Raw genomic sequence first — 19021 nt, 5'->3', positions numbered from 1 at the left:
AACACAACCTTAAGATAGAAGTGTGCTTTTGTACACCACGATCGACTTTAATGAAAACACGTAAAAGTAATAATAAAAGTGTTTTCATAAAAGTGCTTTCGTAAAAGTAATAATGTTTCTAAAAAGTAATAATATTGAAAGAGTATAATTGATATCCTAAAAATTTACTGAGAGGACCTATGGGAGAAAAGTTGGAAATTTGGACTTAAAAAATAAGTCCTTATTTTTAAAATAAGCACTTATTTTTAGGCACTCCCAAACATGACCTTAGCGTCAAATATAAATAAATTATACTTAAGAGAGAGAGAGAGAGAGAGAGAGAGAGAGAGAGAGAGTAGTAATAATATAAATAGGTTGAGATTAAACAATTTAAAAATCCACTAAACTTTCACTAAAAATAAATATTAACAAAATTTAGTAAATATTAAAAATTTTTTCAATTCCACTTAAAAATCAAACTTAAATAAATGCTAATAAAAATAAGAAATTTAAATATAAAAATATCAATTGATAGTTTTTAACTTTTAATAATAATATTAGATAACTTATGAGTTGAGACCTTTATTGTGCATAAAGAACTCATTAAAAGTGAAGATTAATGAAAATTTAAAATGCATAACAAATTTTATTGCAAAAATTATTGAATAATAATGAAAAAATACCAACAATTAATTAAAAATAAGAAATTTAAATATAAAAAATATTAATTGATAGTTTTAATAATATTATTAGATAACATTGTATAAATGAATTTTTAATTAATTAATAATTTCTATGAGTTGAGACCTTTATTGTGCATAATGAACTCATTACAAATGATAAAAATTAAAGAAAATTTAAAATGTATAACATGTTTTGTTAACGGTATTTCATTGCAAAATTACTCATATGAAAAAATTACAGAATAATAATGAAAAAATACCAATAATTAATTAAAAATCTAAAAAATTCTGAAAAACCTAAACATAATTAAAATACTAAAAATAATTAAAAATATTGAAAATTAACAATATATTATATTAATAAGGGTATTTAATGAAAATACTTAAAAAGTACGATTAATAGTATTTTATTGAAAATTAGTTGTATTTTTTATTAACTATGGTATTTATTTAGTTATTTATTTTATTTTTACTGAAAGCAAATGCAAATTAATTTTGTAGTGACTAATATGCAAAAATAAATGCTGAAAATACTGAAAATTATTAAAAAATACTCATATGCAAAAATTACTGAATAATAATGAAAAAACACCAAAAATTAATTAAAAATCCTAAAATTCTGAAAAACCTAAAGCTTAATTAAAATACTAAAAATAATTAAAAAATTAAATTAATTGTATTTTATTGCAAAAAATTACTGAATACTAATGAAAAAAATAATGCATTTTAATTATTGATATGAATATAATTAACAATAATTATTTTTACATTGTAATTAATAGTAATTACAATTTAAGATATAAATAGTAGAAAATTACATTTAATTACCAAAAAATTGTATTTAATTACAAGAAAGTTATAGTTAATTAGAATTAGCCAAGAAATTAGCACTATTTATGAAAATATGATAATTTCCATAAATTATTGTATTTTAAATAAATACAATAATTTAATAGTTACAATATTTTAATAGCTAACAATATTTTAATAATTAATAAAAAATAACAAATCGTTTATAACTCAAGCAACTATTAGATCTATAAATTTTCAAGCTCAAGCAACTATTTTCTTTTGAGTTAGGTCCAACTAAGATATGCACCATGCCCACACATTATCAGGGATAATCAGATTCAAAGTTTAATTAGGTATCAAACTTTTGGAGTCCAATGATGGCTTTAGTGGACATGACCCAAGCTAAATAACTCCTAATAAGCTCAACTCGGAAGCTATATGCATATATGGTAAATTTTATTATATAATATTTAAATAACAAATTTTATATTAATATATACAATTTTAATTTATAAAAAATCATAGTTTTATAATTAACATGGGTCTCTTTATCAACAGAAAATGTGCAAGCCCAAGCTCGAGCCCAGCCCGACCATCGGGTCTAAGATCTTGAGCCCAAGCCCAACCCTTATATAAAGCCCGAAGCTCGAGCTCGAGCCCGAGCCCGATCTATACACAAAATGTCTTATTTTCAATATACTTTTATAAACTAAAATTATATTAATTTAGTAATAATTTAATAAACTAAAAACTAATTTATATTTCCTAATAGTAAATTAATATTTACTAATAATTTAAGAAGCATATATATATTATATTTATTATATATAACATAAGTACTTTTTTTATATATGTAATAGTATCAGGCCGTACTTATTTAAGAAAGCTCAAACTCAAGCCCACGGGCTTGAAATTTTGTCCAAGCTTGAAAATAATGGGTCAGGCTAGGCCTAGCCGTCGGGCTACTCGGCCCATGAATAGGTCTAATTGTATATATAAACAATTGTATACATCAAAGATCATATGAAATAAAAATTTAAGCATCTTTTTCACTTTTTTTTAAATGGACCTCTCATAGCTTGGCCTGGTCTGCGGACTGGCTTGGCCCAAAGCTCGGCACATGAATAGGTCTAATTGCATATATAAACAATTGTATACATCAAAGATCATATGAAATAAAAATTTAAGCATCTTTTTCACTGTTTTTTTAAATGAACCTCTCATAGCTTGCCCTGATCTGCGGTCTGGCCTGGCCCAAAGCTCGGCACATGAACCAACTCGACCCACGGCACGGCACGGGCCTGTGCGGGCTCGAGTCGTGGGCTGTGACAAACCGACCCCACAAATTAACCTAAGGGAGGAAGGCATGGTCGAGGACGCCCCGTGGGCTAGCACGACATAGCCGACACTTTGTGCGAGCCTCATGCAGGTCGTGTTGTGCCGACCCAGCATGACCTGATTTATACCTCTACTTGAACCCACCCAATACTAGGGACGGGGCGAGAAAATTCGAGGATTCCCAATCTTTGATGAAGATTGGGGTGCCTTGCCCCTAAACTCGCCCAACATTGGAGAGTGGCTGCCTTGCCCTAAACCCGCCTGACACTGAGGATGGGGCGGGGATGGAGTAGAGTGTCTTGACTATGGGGCAAGGACAAGGATGGGGTGCCCCGCCCTGAACCTAGCGGTGGCAATTGGGCGAGTTGGGTTGGGTTTGGTTTGGTTTGGTTTGGGTTGAGCTTCAATCCAACCCATCTAACCCGCCAACCCATTAATGACCCAATTATATAAAATTAAATGGATTGGGTTCAACCCAAACCCGCTTTAACCTAATCCAATATGCCCAAACCCATTAATCTTATATTTATGTACTTAAAAAAACTTTCTCTTAACAAATAAGTTTGTCATAGCTTAGTGGTAATGGTAGTTGCTATTTACACAAGTGGTGAAGGTTCAAATCACATTACATGTTGTTTTTACACAAATGGAGAAGCCATGTAACTATGTTCGGGTTTCAAGTTTGACTAAATCACTTAGGTTCAAACCGATCAAACCAACTTGAACTATCTAATTGGATTGTCTTCGAGCTATCACATCAAGGGTGGTTGAACCGTTTATATCTAGATTAGATTGGTTGGACCATACCAAACCGATTCAGTCAATCGCAAAAACGGCATATATTGGGTTAGGTCAATTATGGTCGAGCTGAACGACCAAGACAAACCGAATCAAGGTGATCGGTTCTATTCATATTTAGACCAAGTTGAGCTGGTCCAGACTCGAGTCAAGTTTATTTGGATTTATGTTGAATTGGGTGAAGTGTGTTGATTCAAGACAAAACTAATTTTAGTCAATAATTAATAAAAAATTAATGCATTAGTTATAAATTATTTCATTCAAATGAAGAAAATTAAAAAAAAAAAAAAACTAAGGAATTAATACTTATATTTGTAGTGGTTAACCCAATGGTTATCCACAACCCAACCCAATCCAACCCATTTAAATAGACCCAATGGGTGATCAACCCATTTCCAACCTGCCAAGTATATGAGCGAGTTGGGTGGATTCAGCGGGTTGAGTGAAAAATTGCCACCCCTATCTGAACCCACCCCGTTGTCATTCCCATATAATTATTAATTATTAATGAAATTAATAAAAATATTAGCTTCTGTAATTATTTTTATTTATATAAAGTTAATCAAAATTTCATTTAAAAATAATAACAATTATTAAAATTACTACAAATTATTAAGAAAACTAAATTTATTATAATATATTTATTCATTTTAAATTAACAATAATTATTTTTTGTAAATCAACATTAAATGAAAAATACAATTATTAAAATTTTAAATATTAACAGTAACGTTGAATACTTAATTGATAATATATTTTAATTATTAATTTAATATTAATTAATAGTAAATAAAATATTAAATCTTTCAAATTCACGGGTCCCCGCTAGTAATAGTAGGTCAGTTGTGGGAACAACTGAATGGTGCATTGAGATCATCCCATGCTAGGTCCTAACTCAAATCATATGGAATCCCAACCATGCTAAAATTTCTCATGTAGATTTTATGACAATTGGATGCAAGCGCATTCTCTGCAGATATGATTAGATGGCTGCCAAGATTTGACTTTTATGCACTTTTAGACTTTAGCATTTGATGGTCTAGTTGTGTATTCAAACATCACTTCGGAGAAAAAAGATGGCAGCTGTCAATCTAACAGGCTAGATGTTGGAGCATCTGATGCTCATAATGAACTCAGATAGGTAAATAATTTTTGAAACCTTATATCCTTTAGATGGGGGAGAAGATTACAACAACAACAACAACTAGAAAAAGGGAAAGGAAAAGGAAAAAAAAAAAAAAAAGTCCTACTAGATTTCATTCTATTCTCTCTTAGACTTGGAGAGAGCTTTATTCCTCTGCCCAAGCATATGTCGGTACATGTGTGGGCTGCCTGCATTAAGGTCATGACAAAAAGCAGTTAACAAACCAGCAAAACAGTAAGACAATTAAGAAGTTAACATGTCGATGTGTCAAAGAGGAAAGAAAGTCCATGCCTGGGACATAGATTCCAAGGGCAATGATGGCAGCATAGAAGTAATCAAAAGAGAAATTCCATTTGTTTGGCATTCTTATGCAATATTTCTCAGATGCCTGCAAGATTTGGAATGGAAGGTCAGATCCATCTTCAGAAAAAGAGAACAGCATACACTCCTTGGGAACCTAGCAAACAATTGATTACCACATGAAATCCATGAATAGCAAGTGCTAACCCCCTTAACAGGTGCCAATCTAAGTTTCTTTCATATACCATAGGGAAAAAAAGCAAGCTTTCTTATTTACCCACTCTAAACTGAGTAGGGGTAGGGGTGTTCACGGTGGGTTTTTTTTTGTGAACCGAACCGGTAGTACCGGTTTTTGGAAAACCAGTAACCGAAACCAGTCGGTTAACCATTGGTTCGTTTCGTGGTTTTTCGGTTTTTTAGTTTTTATAATATTTATTATAAAAATATATATAAATATATAATAAAATTATAAATATATAAAATATTATATTTTAAATAATATATAATATATTATATATTATAAACATATATTTATATATAATGCATATTTATTAATTTATAATATACATAAACATATAGAAAATATATAGAAAAACATGTATACCGGTCGGTTCATTTAACCACCGGTTTTTTATATTGGTTAACCAAAACCGAACCAGTACCTTCGGTTTTTTAAAAACACCGAACTGACTGGTTCAGCTAACCGATTTTTCGGTTCAGTTTCAGTCGGTTTTGTTTTGCTCGGCCCTAAAACTGAGTAGTTCCCTATCTGTAATATTAATCTGTGCAAATGATTTTTCCTTTTTTTTTCTTGAACCTGTTAATCCATGCAAACGATAGATTCATGTAACTGGCTTAATCTTATTTTTCTTTTTATTTTCTTCTCTTTTCTCCTTTTTATGGATACAAGATCAAAAGAAATTCATTACCAGAGAAGATACAAGTCTACAAGAACATAATTTTTGGACCCCCAAAACAACGGAGAAGTCCCAAAATATCCTCTAAAAGAGACCAGAGAAGTAGCAAACAACATTGCCAATACTGCAGACCGTAGCAAGGGAAAGGATTACAAGGATTCACTTGTTTTGGGGGGCACCTGGTCCAGGGACTAACTTGTAAGATTTTAGATTGCTATGCCAGTATGGGTAGCAAAGCACTATTTGTGCTTTTCACTCATTCCTTATCACTTTTGAAAGAGGGATTTTTATATTTCCAACTCAATGAAATCTCCAGTTCACTGTTGCTGATTAAAAAACAGATGTAGTCTTTTTTTGATAGTAAATGTAAAAGAAATTTATTAAAGAAAAAAATGGAACAAGCTGATTGCAATCATCTCCAAGGTGTCAAGATACTACCCAATCAACAAAATAAAACAACACAAATCAACAAAGACAACACAGACCAAGAAAAACAACCACAACCCCCTTCTTGATAGCATCATAAATAATCTCCTTCGGAAATCTCTTCCTGCCCGTCTCCATCCTCATTCCAAGCCTCTCTTCCTTCCCCAACTATGGTCTTCTTCATTTTCTCTTTCTTCAGGTGAAGTCAACAGCTGAAGCTCTGTCCCAAACTGGAGCTTGAGATTCAAATCCCTGCCCTTCAGCACTCTCCTTCGAAACCTTGATCTTTTTACCCTTATTCTTATAAACTCTCTTGTTTTTACTAGTTGGACCAGCGCCAACCAAACCTTCTTTCAACCTAGAAAAAATTTTAAAAACATGAATCACATGAGACTTACATACGCCTCAGGCTTTCTTCAATGCCCCTGAGCCACCATCGTCTCCTTCCTTAATTGTACTTTTTCTCTTCTTGCCTTGATCCACTCCGAGTCTAACAGCTGACACTTTGACTTTCAGGAACTCCGCATAACCTTCCACTTAAGGGTGTCAATGGATCGGTCCAGTCCAAAACCAATTTCAATGAATTGGATGGACCAAAAAGACAGTGGATTAGACCAATCCGGTCCAAAATATTTATTAGATTGGACCGGACCTGGTCCGTCCATAATAAATTTATATTGGATTTGGTCGGATTAAGCCAATATCCGGTCCATTGATATAAGATAAGAATATAGGTGTCAATGGACTGGGTTTGGGTTGAAACCAATCTAAATTAAAATGAATTTGAACAAATTGGACGGTCCGAACGTTGAATTGGACCGGTCCAAATTATTCATTGGATTGGATTGAACCTGGTCCATTTGTAATGGACTCACATTGGACCAAATCCAGTGCAATCAACATCCCTACTTCCACTGAGCCATTCTCACCCTCCTTGCCCATATCCTTTGAAAAGACAGTGACTTCCAAGATTTTGTCTTCACCCTTTTTAGTGAGCTCCCCTCCTCCTCTTCCCTTCTCGATGCCCCTGTCCCCCCTAACCACTTCCTCCACTCCAGCTCCCAATCGTGTCTCCTTCTCCTCCTCCCTCCCCTCTAACCTTACAACAACCAGGTCATTCGAAGCTAAGTACCCCTCCTGTACCACACTACCACTTCCTTTTGAATTTCGACCAGAAAGGACCCAAAATAAATAACTTTACCTTCCTGCCAATCGGATTCCTCCCTTTCCTTCTCACAATTCTCATTGCACTGGTTACCTGAATAATACTCACAACAATTGGATCTTCAAAGTTTCCATCTCAATCTTCTACAACCTTTGAAACCAGGCTCTTCTTTCCATTACTATCATATCCTGCCACCACCCAAACCCAATCTTCAACCTCTCCTCCATTTTTCAAACCACCTTTTCTTCTTCTCCTTGGGACTAAAGGCTTAGATTTAATGCCTCTTCCTTTAATGACCTTTGATTTTTTAAGACAACCATCATTCTTAAAAACCTTTTTTTTTCAAAAACAACAAGTGGACCCCACTACCAATGCCTTTATCACCTAATATCAATTGTGACCCATCAAAAGCCTCTCTTAATCTCCCCATCTTCTAAAACACAATCATCTGAACTTTCCTCACCATCTTCATCCACGTATCTCATACTTAACACCCCAATCCCTCTCAAAATTACCTCTTTACCCCTTGCCATTTCCTTTCCATCATTTTCAACCTTTGAGCGATTGTTTGCTTCCCCCAACTCGCTAGGCCTGAGAAACTGTGACTTCACCCCCTATCAACTCTCTTCTCTCCCCTACCATCACCTCTTTGCTCACCACTGTGCTCTACCCTGAAAAAATGCATGTCCACTCCCTCTACTTAGATTCTTAGCTCATATTCTTCTCCTGCAAATAGGAGACTAACAAACTTGGAATAGCAGAAATCTCCTCTACTTCCACTAAGATTCTTGCAACATCAACTTTCTCCCACCTTCTGTTCCTAACATCAGAGCTCAGATACTTACCACAGTACTCCCCAATCATCATTTTAAAAAAGAATAGGCACCACGTATGCAGGGGAATTCCCAGAACTCTGATCCAAATTGCTCTCCTTCTCCAACATTCTTGAATCAGACCAGCCGCCAGAAGCCACCTACTAAATCTAAGATCCCAGGATCTTCTCTCTTTTCTTCCAACTTCTGTGGAACATGAACAAAAACAAGCCGCCATTCAACTTTCTTGCTCCCAAGACTCTCCTTTCCCCATTTGAAGGTCACCCAGGCTTGCACATCCTCCTCCAAATCTGCCCCACTCCATTTCAATCATCCTGTGTCTCCAACTCGGTTTTCATCTTTACGCAGCCTTCTGAGATGTATCATTACTTGAATGATGCAGATGAATAACTGTAGAAGCAACAATTTGGATGCCAAAACAAGGTTAAAGTAGTATCTACAACGATAAGGGAAAATACACCACTGCATGGTGTATTAGAAAGCTGATGCAGAGACCACGAAAATAAAACTTCTTAAATGGAGAGTATAGATTAAACATCCATGGTAAATTGTTAGAAATATCCTCTCGATATTAGCAACAACATTTGCAATTTTCATGTGAACTTTCCTTTTTGGTAAATCAAAGAGTTAGTTTCCCATTCCTCAATAAATATAAGACTTTGCCAAGTACAAAATCACCCTGACAATGCTGTCTACAAGTACAGTTGCTGAGTTGCACAATGGCATGAAACTGCAAAATCAGCAACAGTGCCAAGGACAATGTGAGAACGAAGTCACTGGGTGAGATTAAGAACATCAAATAACCACCACATTCCATCCAAGTACTTTGCCCAGTCCTAAAAGCGTGCGCCCTATAATCTATGTTTACCAGACACTTTAATTCTTTAAAGTGGGTTCAGTATTGATGAGAGATACTTCAATGTTCAGCATAAAATCCAAACAACCATCACTATGGGATGTTCATGCAGTACATGGGTAAAATAGACTGCAATTTCTGGTCTTTGAGCCAGACTCATAAGAAACCAAAAACCTCATTGGTTATGGACCAGCTAATTGCCTCATTCAAGATCAGTATTTTAGGATCCATGGCATTGGATCCTGTCAGATAATCTAAAATGATGTCTAGAAAACTAAAATATCAGGCATTTTGACTGTAGCAATTTGATTAATTGAAAAATTGATGAATAATTACTTCTTCCACAATTCCACTTATGATTTTCTGAAAATTGTTGTTTTAAGATAGTTTCAGAAACTTAAGAAATTTCCAGTTGCGACATGCATTTAGGGGGCGTTCTTTTTTGGGATTTTGAGATGGGAAAAGTTGGTCAATGGGATTGTTGTTCTTTTTCCAGATTTATGTGGGGACCATCTCCTAGGTGGGTAAATTAACTTTCTCATCTAAGGGAAAGTTGCCAACACTTGGATGGGACAAAAATGCCCCTTTTGATGATGGAACTTTTATGGCTAAAATGGTCATTATTTTATTTACCTGGGAAATAAAAGAATATGGGTAAGTAACTTACCAAAAAGTGAACGGGGCCTTAGTGGTAAATAACTAATAATTAGAAACATTTTTTTATGAAACCTAACGAGGTAAAGGAAAACAGAATTTGGGACCAAACCACCTTCAATAAGAGTTCGCTCAATCAATACATAGCTCTAAAATATCCTAGACTATAGAGGTTCTTCCCTTCCAACGGCATTATTATGAACCAATCTTTTGAATTGAAAAACAAGGTGGATGCCTTTTCTTGTCCGTACACTTGAGGGAGCCTAATATTGGTTATAAGACTGCATTTGTGTGCTTGGAAGGAAGAAGCTGAGCATCTTGGTAAGTTCTTGCTACAATTCTTTAAATATACAGTTCATCCATCCAAATCCTATCCAATTGAGAAGATTTGGAGGAACCCCATTTTTCCAAGCGTTGAGAAGTATTTTGGTTAGTGGGGCTTGTTAGGGCACTTATATTAGACCATCCATAGAGCACCTGGCTAACTGATTCCTTGTGCTTAAGATGGGGAACCATGTGCAGTCATCATTTCCTTCATTATGACTTGTCTCTGGATATGTGGAGTTTCTTTCTTTCTTCTTGGTTTAGTGGTGGCTCTTAAAGAGTTTATGAGATCTTGGCCTCACGGTATTGTGTGAAGATGAGTGGATGCCTCCACCTACCATTTTTGTGGGGATTATGGAAAGAGAAGAATAGGCAAACTTCTGATAAAAAGATGCAAAAAACAGAACAGTTAATAGCAAAATAGAACATAGTCTTTTGCCTCACTAACTTCATTACCTTGATGTATGGCAGAGCAATATATATTAGACCAACTTCACTGGAAATACCAGTTGGATACAATATCAAAAAGGTGCTGTACCTGCAAATTATCAATTTGACTTTAACAAGAGAGCTTCTAGGAATTCAATCACTACAATGTCAATTGAACAAGTTATACCTGAGCCACAAGAGCCAGGATGGTGCATAACCGAATGCTTCCTTCATGCCAAAGAAAGAATATCGAATAATCTGCAAGAACAAGAAATACAAAACTATTATCATGTTGAGAACCACAGGCATGAAACCAGAAAAAAAATGTTAGGCTTCTATAATTATGAAAGATGACATGTAAAAGCAAAACTAAAATATGGACTTCATGAGCAAATTATTGTAGTTATCCTATATCTCTTCAGCTTTGTACCCTGAACATAGAAATGTCAAAAAATAACTATATGTAACCAAGGGCCAACTTGATTTTGATGTTCACACTATTCCATAAGAAATGGTACTATGTTATTGATATGCTTTCCCCTGTCAGGCTCCCAATATTTTCCTATGCAAGGATATGTGAAAAAAAATGGATATTTTGCATAAGACACAATATAGGGAATCATATCCCCCTGAGTCACGATAATAAATAGTAAACCAATCTCTCACCATCTTATGGATTAGTTAAACACTACTACCATCTTAGTTTTGAATTACATAAAAGAAAAAAGAATAGAAGGTAGGAAATAAAACAGTAAAAGAAACAAAAATAAGAAGGAATATAATTTTCAATGTATGTGGAAGGAAAAACACAAATGGGCACACATAAGCTTAAACTCAATAGCATGATCTTACATAAGTAACTTAACAGGCAGCGGAATTTAATGCTATTTTTGAAGTAATTCAACCTCAATACCTCGGACTATACAAAGAGTCACAAGAGACTATATTACAAGATAATTTTTCAAAAAAAATAAAAAGTAATTGAATTTATAAATGAAATAAAATCAGTAAACACTGGTACCTCCGTGACCGACCAGCTGATGACCAGAGAGCTAACAAGAATATGAGTCCGAGTCTGTGAACAGAAGACTCACATTGTTGGTGAAAACTCTCGTATTGTCGAACATAAACTAAATGGCAGTAGTAATTACCTCGGGAAAACTATATAAGATACCCCAAGTCAAATACAACCTTGAACCAATCTGCGGCAATGTTGCCGTAATTGGAGATCTCACCAACCCTTTTTCAGAGCAAAAAGAAAAGGGGGAAAGAAGATCATTTCTCAGATCAAAACAGCATTATGAAAAGAAGATAAGATATGATAGACTTCATACCTATGAGACCATGAAAAATCTGTGTAAAAATTAAAAGCACAAGCAAAAAAGGAAAAAATATATATATATTAGTCACAGAAAATATGGAACAATCACTTACAAACCACTACGTTGAAAGGTGGATTTACAGTACCTCCAAAATTGCCGCCGTTTGAGCGAGCTGAAGAGGCCTTTCAACTGCATCATAGACACGTTCATGGCCAGACTCCCTCAAAGTCTTCAAAGCAAAATACAGAACTTGGCACCTAAATCCATATAGAGAAATGCAAATAAATAGGCAAATCATGCAGAGATTCAACAATTCAGAAGCACACAGGAGAACTCTGAAAACTGGTAAGAATTGAACTTGCCATCCAACGCAGACAGCCCAGTTGTAGGCAGTAAAGTAGAGGCGTCTGAGGACTGATAAGAACCCCGCCATATAGCTCTCTCTTTAAGCCTAAACACTCCTTCCGCCGCGAACGCGAGAAACTGAAGACCTAGGGTTATATAGAGATCGAAACTGGACTTTCTGATGACCTTACAAATCGTAGGCGATTACTGAGTAGATCAACCAGCAGTAGCAGCTTGTGCGCTCAACGGTTTTCTGATAAACAACAACAGAGAAGTGTGATGCAACCATGCAAGTGCAATTGAACACGGAAGAGCACACTTCAGAATTCGCAGTCGTATAGTTCGTCGGAAAAAAAATTACCGGTACCTCTAAAATTACACATTCCCCCTTCTTGACTATAAACGTCACAAGATCAGTTGATGTCCGTGGAGGCCTCAATTCGAACCGGGTTGGCTCGGGTTGAGCCCAACCTGGTGTGTAAAAACCCTCAGCTCTAACCCTTCATCAACTTTATTACCAAAAAAACCTTCATCAACCCAATCATGATTTATTTTTAGGTAAAGGCCCAATCATGATGTTGGAACCTCGTCAACAAAACAAAATTTATAAGGGAAATACTTTGGTTGGAGTGATAATTTGGTTCTTTACTTTAAAATGCGACAAAATAGCCAAGCTTTAAAATATGACAATTCATTGTCCGAACTTTTAAAATGTAACAATTTAGTATCTGCCATTAATTAATCTATTAATCAGTCATTAAGTGACATTTTAAAATTCAAAAATGTCTTTCGAATGCCATCTAATTCTTTTTATCAACCATGAACATTGACAAAAGGTTGAACATTCCCAAATTCTAGCTTCTTCTATTCAAAAATGTTGGTGACTATACATAGTGGTCACTAAGGCCACCATAGTAAAGAAGGTGTCAAACTATCACTACACGGATGCCTGCAATGGATCCATAACCCATTGCACGTTTGCGATGAGTTCACCCATCGCAAATCTGCGATGAACTCTTACCCAAAGCAGGTTGTGATGAGCTTTGGCCTATACAAATCTATGTTGAATCTTAGACACGTGAATTTGCGATGAGCTTTAGACACGTGCAGACCCATGATGAACTTTGAACAGGTACGAAATTACTGTAGATGGGGAATAAATATCAGAAACACGTGTGTCTTTTAAATACATGCATGATAGGACGCCCTGTGGGCCTAGTAAAGGCAAGCAATACAAACAATGACGTCGCCCACACCGCGTTAGTATAAAAGAATAAAAAATAGCATACATAGAGAGTCTTTAAAGGAAATATCTCATTTCCTAACAAGAAAGATATACTTTCCTAATAGAAAAGATTTCCTTTTAAATCCTTTTCTTTATAGCTTTGGCTTTCTCTCTATAAAAGGGGAGAACAACTCTTCCCTAGGGAGACATGAAGATCATAACTTCGACCTAGGGTTTTTCATAAGGAGACTCTCCCTTCTCTCCTCTCTCATTCTCTCTTCCTCGCGTCCTCTCTCTTTTTGCCGCCATCTCCGGACCTTTGGATATTGGAACAACCTCCCTAGCCTTAACTCCCTACTTACATTAAAATCTTTGGTTTTGATTTTCGATCTCCGATTTTGGCATGAAAGGTAATTTAGCATCAAAAGTAGTAGCAACAGCAACAGGGTACATAGAGGTTTCTAGGTATACGAAGAAGACCATTGGGATGACACAACAGCAGAGCAACAGAACCAACGGCGATCTCCTCTCCCCCACCTCTCCCGCTCATACCCTGTTTCACTTCCGTCATCCGGGTTCGAGATAAGGCTCCTTGTTCCTTACCTCGCCAACGACATTCTGGTTTATCTCACCCTTCGCTGCCTCTGACATAGGACTGGGGTTTCCCATGAAATTAATACTCTCACATCCCTGCTTCTGAAATGGTTCCTCTCATGCTCTGTTGTAGTCGTCTTGATGAGGAATCATCGAAGGATACCAGCAACATTTAAGCCAGGTGCATAGGTACAACTCATGAGCTTCGGACCTGATGTGATGGAGAAAGTTTAGGCTTTGGATAAGGCCCCATGGCATTATTGGCAGCAATGTTCTTGATTTGACTGACGGTAGCCATAAGGGGATGCTAATGAAAGTTGTCTATGGTTTGGCAGAAGGGGATCCTGCACTTCACCATTAAGATATCTACTGTTTGGGGGATGATCGGAGACACAAGTTCAATAGTTTTCTAGGTCTTCTCCATTGCATTTATGTATGGAAAGTTTTGGGGAAGCCGATATGTATCCCCATGGAATTGAACTGCACAAGTTTTAGAACCCAGCTATGTATCCTTCGGTATTGATAAGTTTGATTGTGTGTTTGCACGTTATTTTACGAATTATGAAGTTGAATGGTGACTTCTTCCTTTTGCAATTTCTATAAATAAATATTCAATTTCCTATAACTACTTTATTTGATTTGTTGTTTATCGTTGTGATCCTGGTGGGGTTTTTTGTCATACCGATACATGAAACAATTAAGTTTAAGCCTTGTTAAGATTCTCCTTTGTTCCCTTGTTTTAGTGGGTCCAGTAGGCACACACACCTTTGGCATATCTCTAAAGATAATTGCCTGAACGATCAAATCTAATTTCCGTTTTGGTTTTACCCTTCAATCCTACAATCAAATTACAAACAAACCACATACATCAGTTCTTCCTCTTTGATAATTTTGATAACCTTGCCTAGAATCCTTTTTCGGTTCTATTTAGAGCATAGTCTATGTATTCTGTTTGTTTTCATAATAAATGTGAAAAAAAACTATGATCATCTGAGGCTAGCCTTTAGATGAATCACCAATGAATAACAAAAGTATTGAGGAAACTGGTTAATTTAAAAAAAAAAAAAAAGAAAGAAAAAAAGAAAAAAAAAAGAAAACTAACATGTTGATTTAAGAAGTTGGGTATAGGGTTCAGTTTAGAATTTTTGTTCAAAACTTGATCACGAACTTCCCTAGTCGTAATTGTAGCCATAGAGGTATCTGAACCCAAGTTGACCATTGCTTTACTATTGATTCAATATTTTGTATGGTGTTACTGGTTAACTTTTAGAATGCTTAATGGGTGTGTAATGTTGTTGGAATTCCCTTATGGGATAATTTAACCAGTATGACGTGTTCGAATTATTCTTTTGACCTCAGACTTTATCACTCATTCTAATTAAATCAACTTGTTAAATTTGGCAGGATAGTACACACATATATAATTTAGTCTTTGATAAACCACCTCATGTTCTTCTTTCTTTGATTAACTTAAACCTACTTTGACTAATTTGAGGTTCAGATCAATCCATAATAAATGAGGGTAGTTTCATAGCTTCATGCACCCAAATAACCTCAAACATTGCTGAGATTATCTCTTGGAGTGTGTTTTTTGGGGCTCCCTTCAACCTCATCAGTTCCCAAGTCGGATTTCCAGCAAATAACGATGAGACCTTACAATTACACGACATCAGTTCTCTAGGAACCATTCTCCTAGCTCCTTATTTGTTTTCTTGTTCTTCATACTCATGTGATATCTAACTTGATCCTTGGCTCCAATTAATAGCAAAATTTGGATATGTAGTGAATAGTGGTGGTTTCACTTAATGTCATGTTGCTTAGCACTAGAGTTGAAAGGGGAAGAAGGAAATCAATAAAGATACCAAAATCAATAAGGGCACATCCGAGCATCTCACATCATAACCATGTTTATTTTCTTTGGATTTCTCTTGAACACCACTTACCGAATATAGCCTTGTCTACTCGCGCATGCCAACAATATTATACTCAAAAGGGTAAGTCCTAAAATCTTTTTGTCTATTTTAATTTTCTTTGTAAAATCTGCTATATTTAATTTTACTTTATAATATTCATGCTACGGTAGTGTGGTCAAGATTCATCACATGATAAGAAAATTTTGCAATTACATGGGCAACCCTATTACCTATATGATGGATAAAGGAGATTCAAACATAATGAAATTCTTGTAAAAGATTCCTACAATCAGCACAAACTGTGTAAAGTCACAAAGGGACATCTTGAGAGGCATCCAACAAGATATCTGTTATCTTTTGCACATCTCCTTCAATGTGAATATGAGAGAGGTGGAGTTCCTTCACCATTTGGAGTCTAGCTCTGAAAGCTCACACCTCAGTAATGTTAGGATCTGTCCTTTCCATGCAAATGACTCTACTAAACACAAAACTTCCAATGTGATCTCTCAAAATAATGCCAAGCCCCAAAAAATAATCTGCATTTGCACCATCGACATTAATCTTTAAGAATGAGTGAGAGGGAGGAGACCATCTACAATGGTTGTTGATCATTTGGTTGTTTTGAGAGGCGAGAATGCTCCCCCTCCTTTTTAGTGAAGCCAACTCCTCAATCTATGCAAGGGCCGATGAAATAGTTTCAATTGGGTTGAAATCTTTATTCTCTATTGCCTTTTTGCATCTACTCTTCCAATAGTGCCAAAGGATTATAGGAAATTTATTGAAAAGACTAAGATCATCCGTTGGATTATCTCTAATCTATTCCCACTAAAAGGACATCCAATCGAGAAGAGGCTAGTCCAGTTTTTCCTCCGTGTGCATAGCTAAGCAAGATCCAAACCAAAGTGGTCTCACAGCAATTTATCATGCCAACTATAATTTGCCAAACTTATCTTTTTAATGTTTTGAATTATGGTTTAAGGGAAGAGTTGGAATAAGATGTCCAACCTCTGATTTTTGCTATATGCATCAATTAATCATCCACAAATTCCGCTTCATGGGATGTTAGCCAAGGACCCATAAGTTTAAAAACAAAATAAATAACACTTGACAACCATGAATCACTTCACACTCTAACTTCTTTCCACTCATTTTATAGCCTAACATCCTCGTTGTTTTAGAATCTCTTACTAGTTATCCCCCAATTTTTGCTTGGTCCCTTCACCCTACACATCTTTGTACTCCCCATTTCCACTCAAAAAACTTGAAACACAACTAGATCAATTTGCGACTTTTCAAACCTGAAAAAAACCCTCATTTGACACAATCTACAGGATAAACAAGAACATTGATTAGACATCATCCTCAGACTTGAAAAACTATAACTTAGTTATACATTAATTTTCAGGACTATATTCTAAAGATCCACTGTTCATCATGCCAACTTCCTTTCTAACAACCCCGATCTATGCGATATCCAAATACCAATTCCTCCAAAATTAAATCCAACTAAGAAATAATAAAGTAGAAAATCCTACCATGAGTCTCCAACAACCAACCGCAAAAACATCAAGATCCCGTTCAGATGGCATTGAATGATTACCAAGATCGACCATATATTTCTCAGATCAGAACCATCCATTTGACTCTTCACCCTAATCCATGCCTACCTATCAAATTATAGCTCGAAATTCCCTCATTTACCCCCCCCCCATCAAGCCTAAATCATATTCCAAATCTCATTAGTGAGAGCCTACCATCCACTATCCCAACTTCACATGACAAATCATACCTTACCACTGCATTCAGAGACATAGAAAACCATAGCATGTCAAATCTCACGACCAAACACCTCCATTTGACCATTGAAAAAGTAAGATTCCATTTTGAACCCTCTCGTTGATTGGAAAACCATAAGCTAAGACCGTGATCTGAACTAAATCAATCTGAAATCCTGATCAAAGATCCATCACTTCCATTAGATTCAGGATGATCAAAAGTGTCAACCCACCAAATTTCATCCCCAAATATCTCAATTTGACCCTTTATCAAATAAAGATTATATTTAAGCAAATCTCATAAATCCGAATTTGTCAACCATAGATTTCAATCATCCCTACCCCATTTGTCCGATCAGACCTCACCATTGTGTTCAAAGACCCCAAAACCCCAAGGCGCTAAATTTCATGACCAGACTCATTCATTTTACTATTAAACGAGAAAGACACCATTTTGACACACCAGATTAAATTGCCACATCATATGGCCCAACTTGAAGCCTTAAAAGGGTGATGGCTGGTTTCATTCTTGATTCATTAAAATACTCATACCAATCAACAGAGCCTAATAGACCCAAAAAGCTCAAAATACCAAACAAACCCCTACTTAAGACCAAGAAAAGACAAAACAGTTTTAAAAGTTCATCAAATTTATATTTTTTTGCCACTGATAGCCCCAAATACGAGACTGCAACATCTGACATGCCCTCAGCTCCCATTGGCCGCACAAAACCCATAAAACCACCCCTAAATCAAAGAAAACCTTTCACCAAACAGGAAAGCTTGACTGAATACTTATTTCTTTGAAGAATCTTTGCCTATTTCAGTGAAAGAACTTTGCTTAGTCGCAAACACTGTAGCTGAGCGAATTTCAGACCCATCTCCCTCCAGTTTCTCTATAAATAGAGGCCCAACTCGAGCTTGAAAGGGAGGACTGAAGAGAGGGAGGAAAGGAAACCTAAGGGAGGCCCGAGAAAAGAGAAGAAGATGATAGTTTTTCAACTTATGTAACCCACCTGCTCTACTTGAAATCTCGAAGTCCCTGAAGCCAAGCTGAAGCCTCGTTTCTTGTCTTCCAAACTTAACACCAAAAAGCTCAACTCAGTTCTATGCCTTACTCAAGTTTCGTTTGAAGTCCTTTTAGTTGTTGAAAATCTTTCGACAAGGTACATACAAAAAGGTGAGTCTTTTTTTTTCAGTTTTTTTGGG

General features: G+C 35.7%; 1 protein-coding gene across 1 annotated transcript; it reads right to left on the bottom strand.

Annotated features, from left to right (window-relative positions):
* Positions 1-4620: 4620 nt before the first annotated feature.
* Positions 4621-12882, bottom strand: LOC148876611 (very-long-chain (3R)-3-hydroxyacyl-CoA dehydratase PASTICCINO 2A-like). Its single transcript, XM_088969810.1, has 9 exons — positions 12323-12882; positions 12106-12217; positions 11973-11991; positions 11790-11878; positions 11660-11713; positions 10826-10896; positions 10666-10747; positions 5026-5122; positions 4621-4922 (listed from the first exon to the last, which is right to left on the bottom strand). The coding sequence occupies exons 1-9, from the start codon at positions 12391-12393 to the stop codon at positions 4852-4854; spliced, it is 666 nt and encodes a 221-aa protein (XP_088825936.1). The 5' UTR covers positions 12394-12882; the 3' UTR covers positions 4621-4851.
* Between the last annotated feature and the right edge of the window lie 6139 nt (positions 12883-19021).

The sequence above is a fragment of the Nelumbo lutea genome, chromosome 1 (assembly GCF_056320005.1).
Source record: "Nelumbo lutea isolate HS-2025 chromosome 1, American lotus-T2T, whole genome shotgun sequence".
NCBI classification, from domain to species: domain Eukaryota; kingdom Viridiplantae; phylum Streptophyta; class Magnoliopsida; order Proteales; family Nelumbonaceae; genus Nelumbo; species Nelumbo lutea.
The sequence above is the reverse complement of the archived record's forward strand: the minus strand, read 5'-3'. Positions and strand labels throughout refer to the sequence as shown.

Bases quoted from the DNA above. Each gene is read 5' to 3' on its own strand.
- LOC148876611 (XM_088969810.1), bottom strand. From the start codon at position 12,393: ATGGCGGGGTTCTTATCAGTCCTCAGACGCCTCTACTTTACTGCCTAC. The intron at 11,714-11,789 runs GTAATTACTACT...TTCTGTTCACAG, and splicing joins TCTTATATAGTTTTCCCGAG to ACTCGGACTCATATTCTTGT. The intron at 10,897-11,659 runs GTACCAGTGTTT...TTGTTCTTGCAG, and splicing joins TCAGCTGGTCGGTCACGGAG to ATTATTCGATATTCTTTCTT.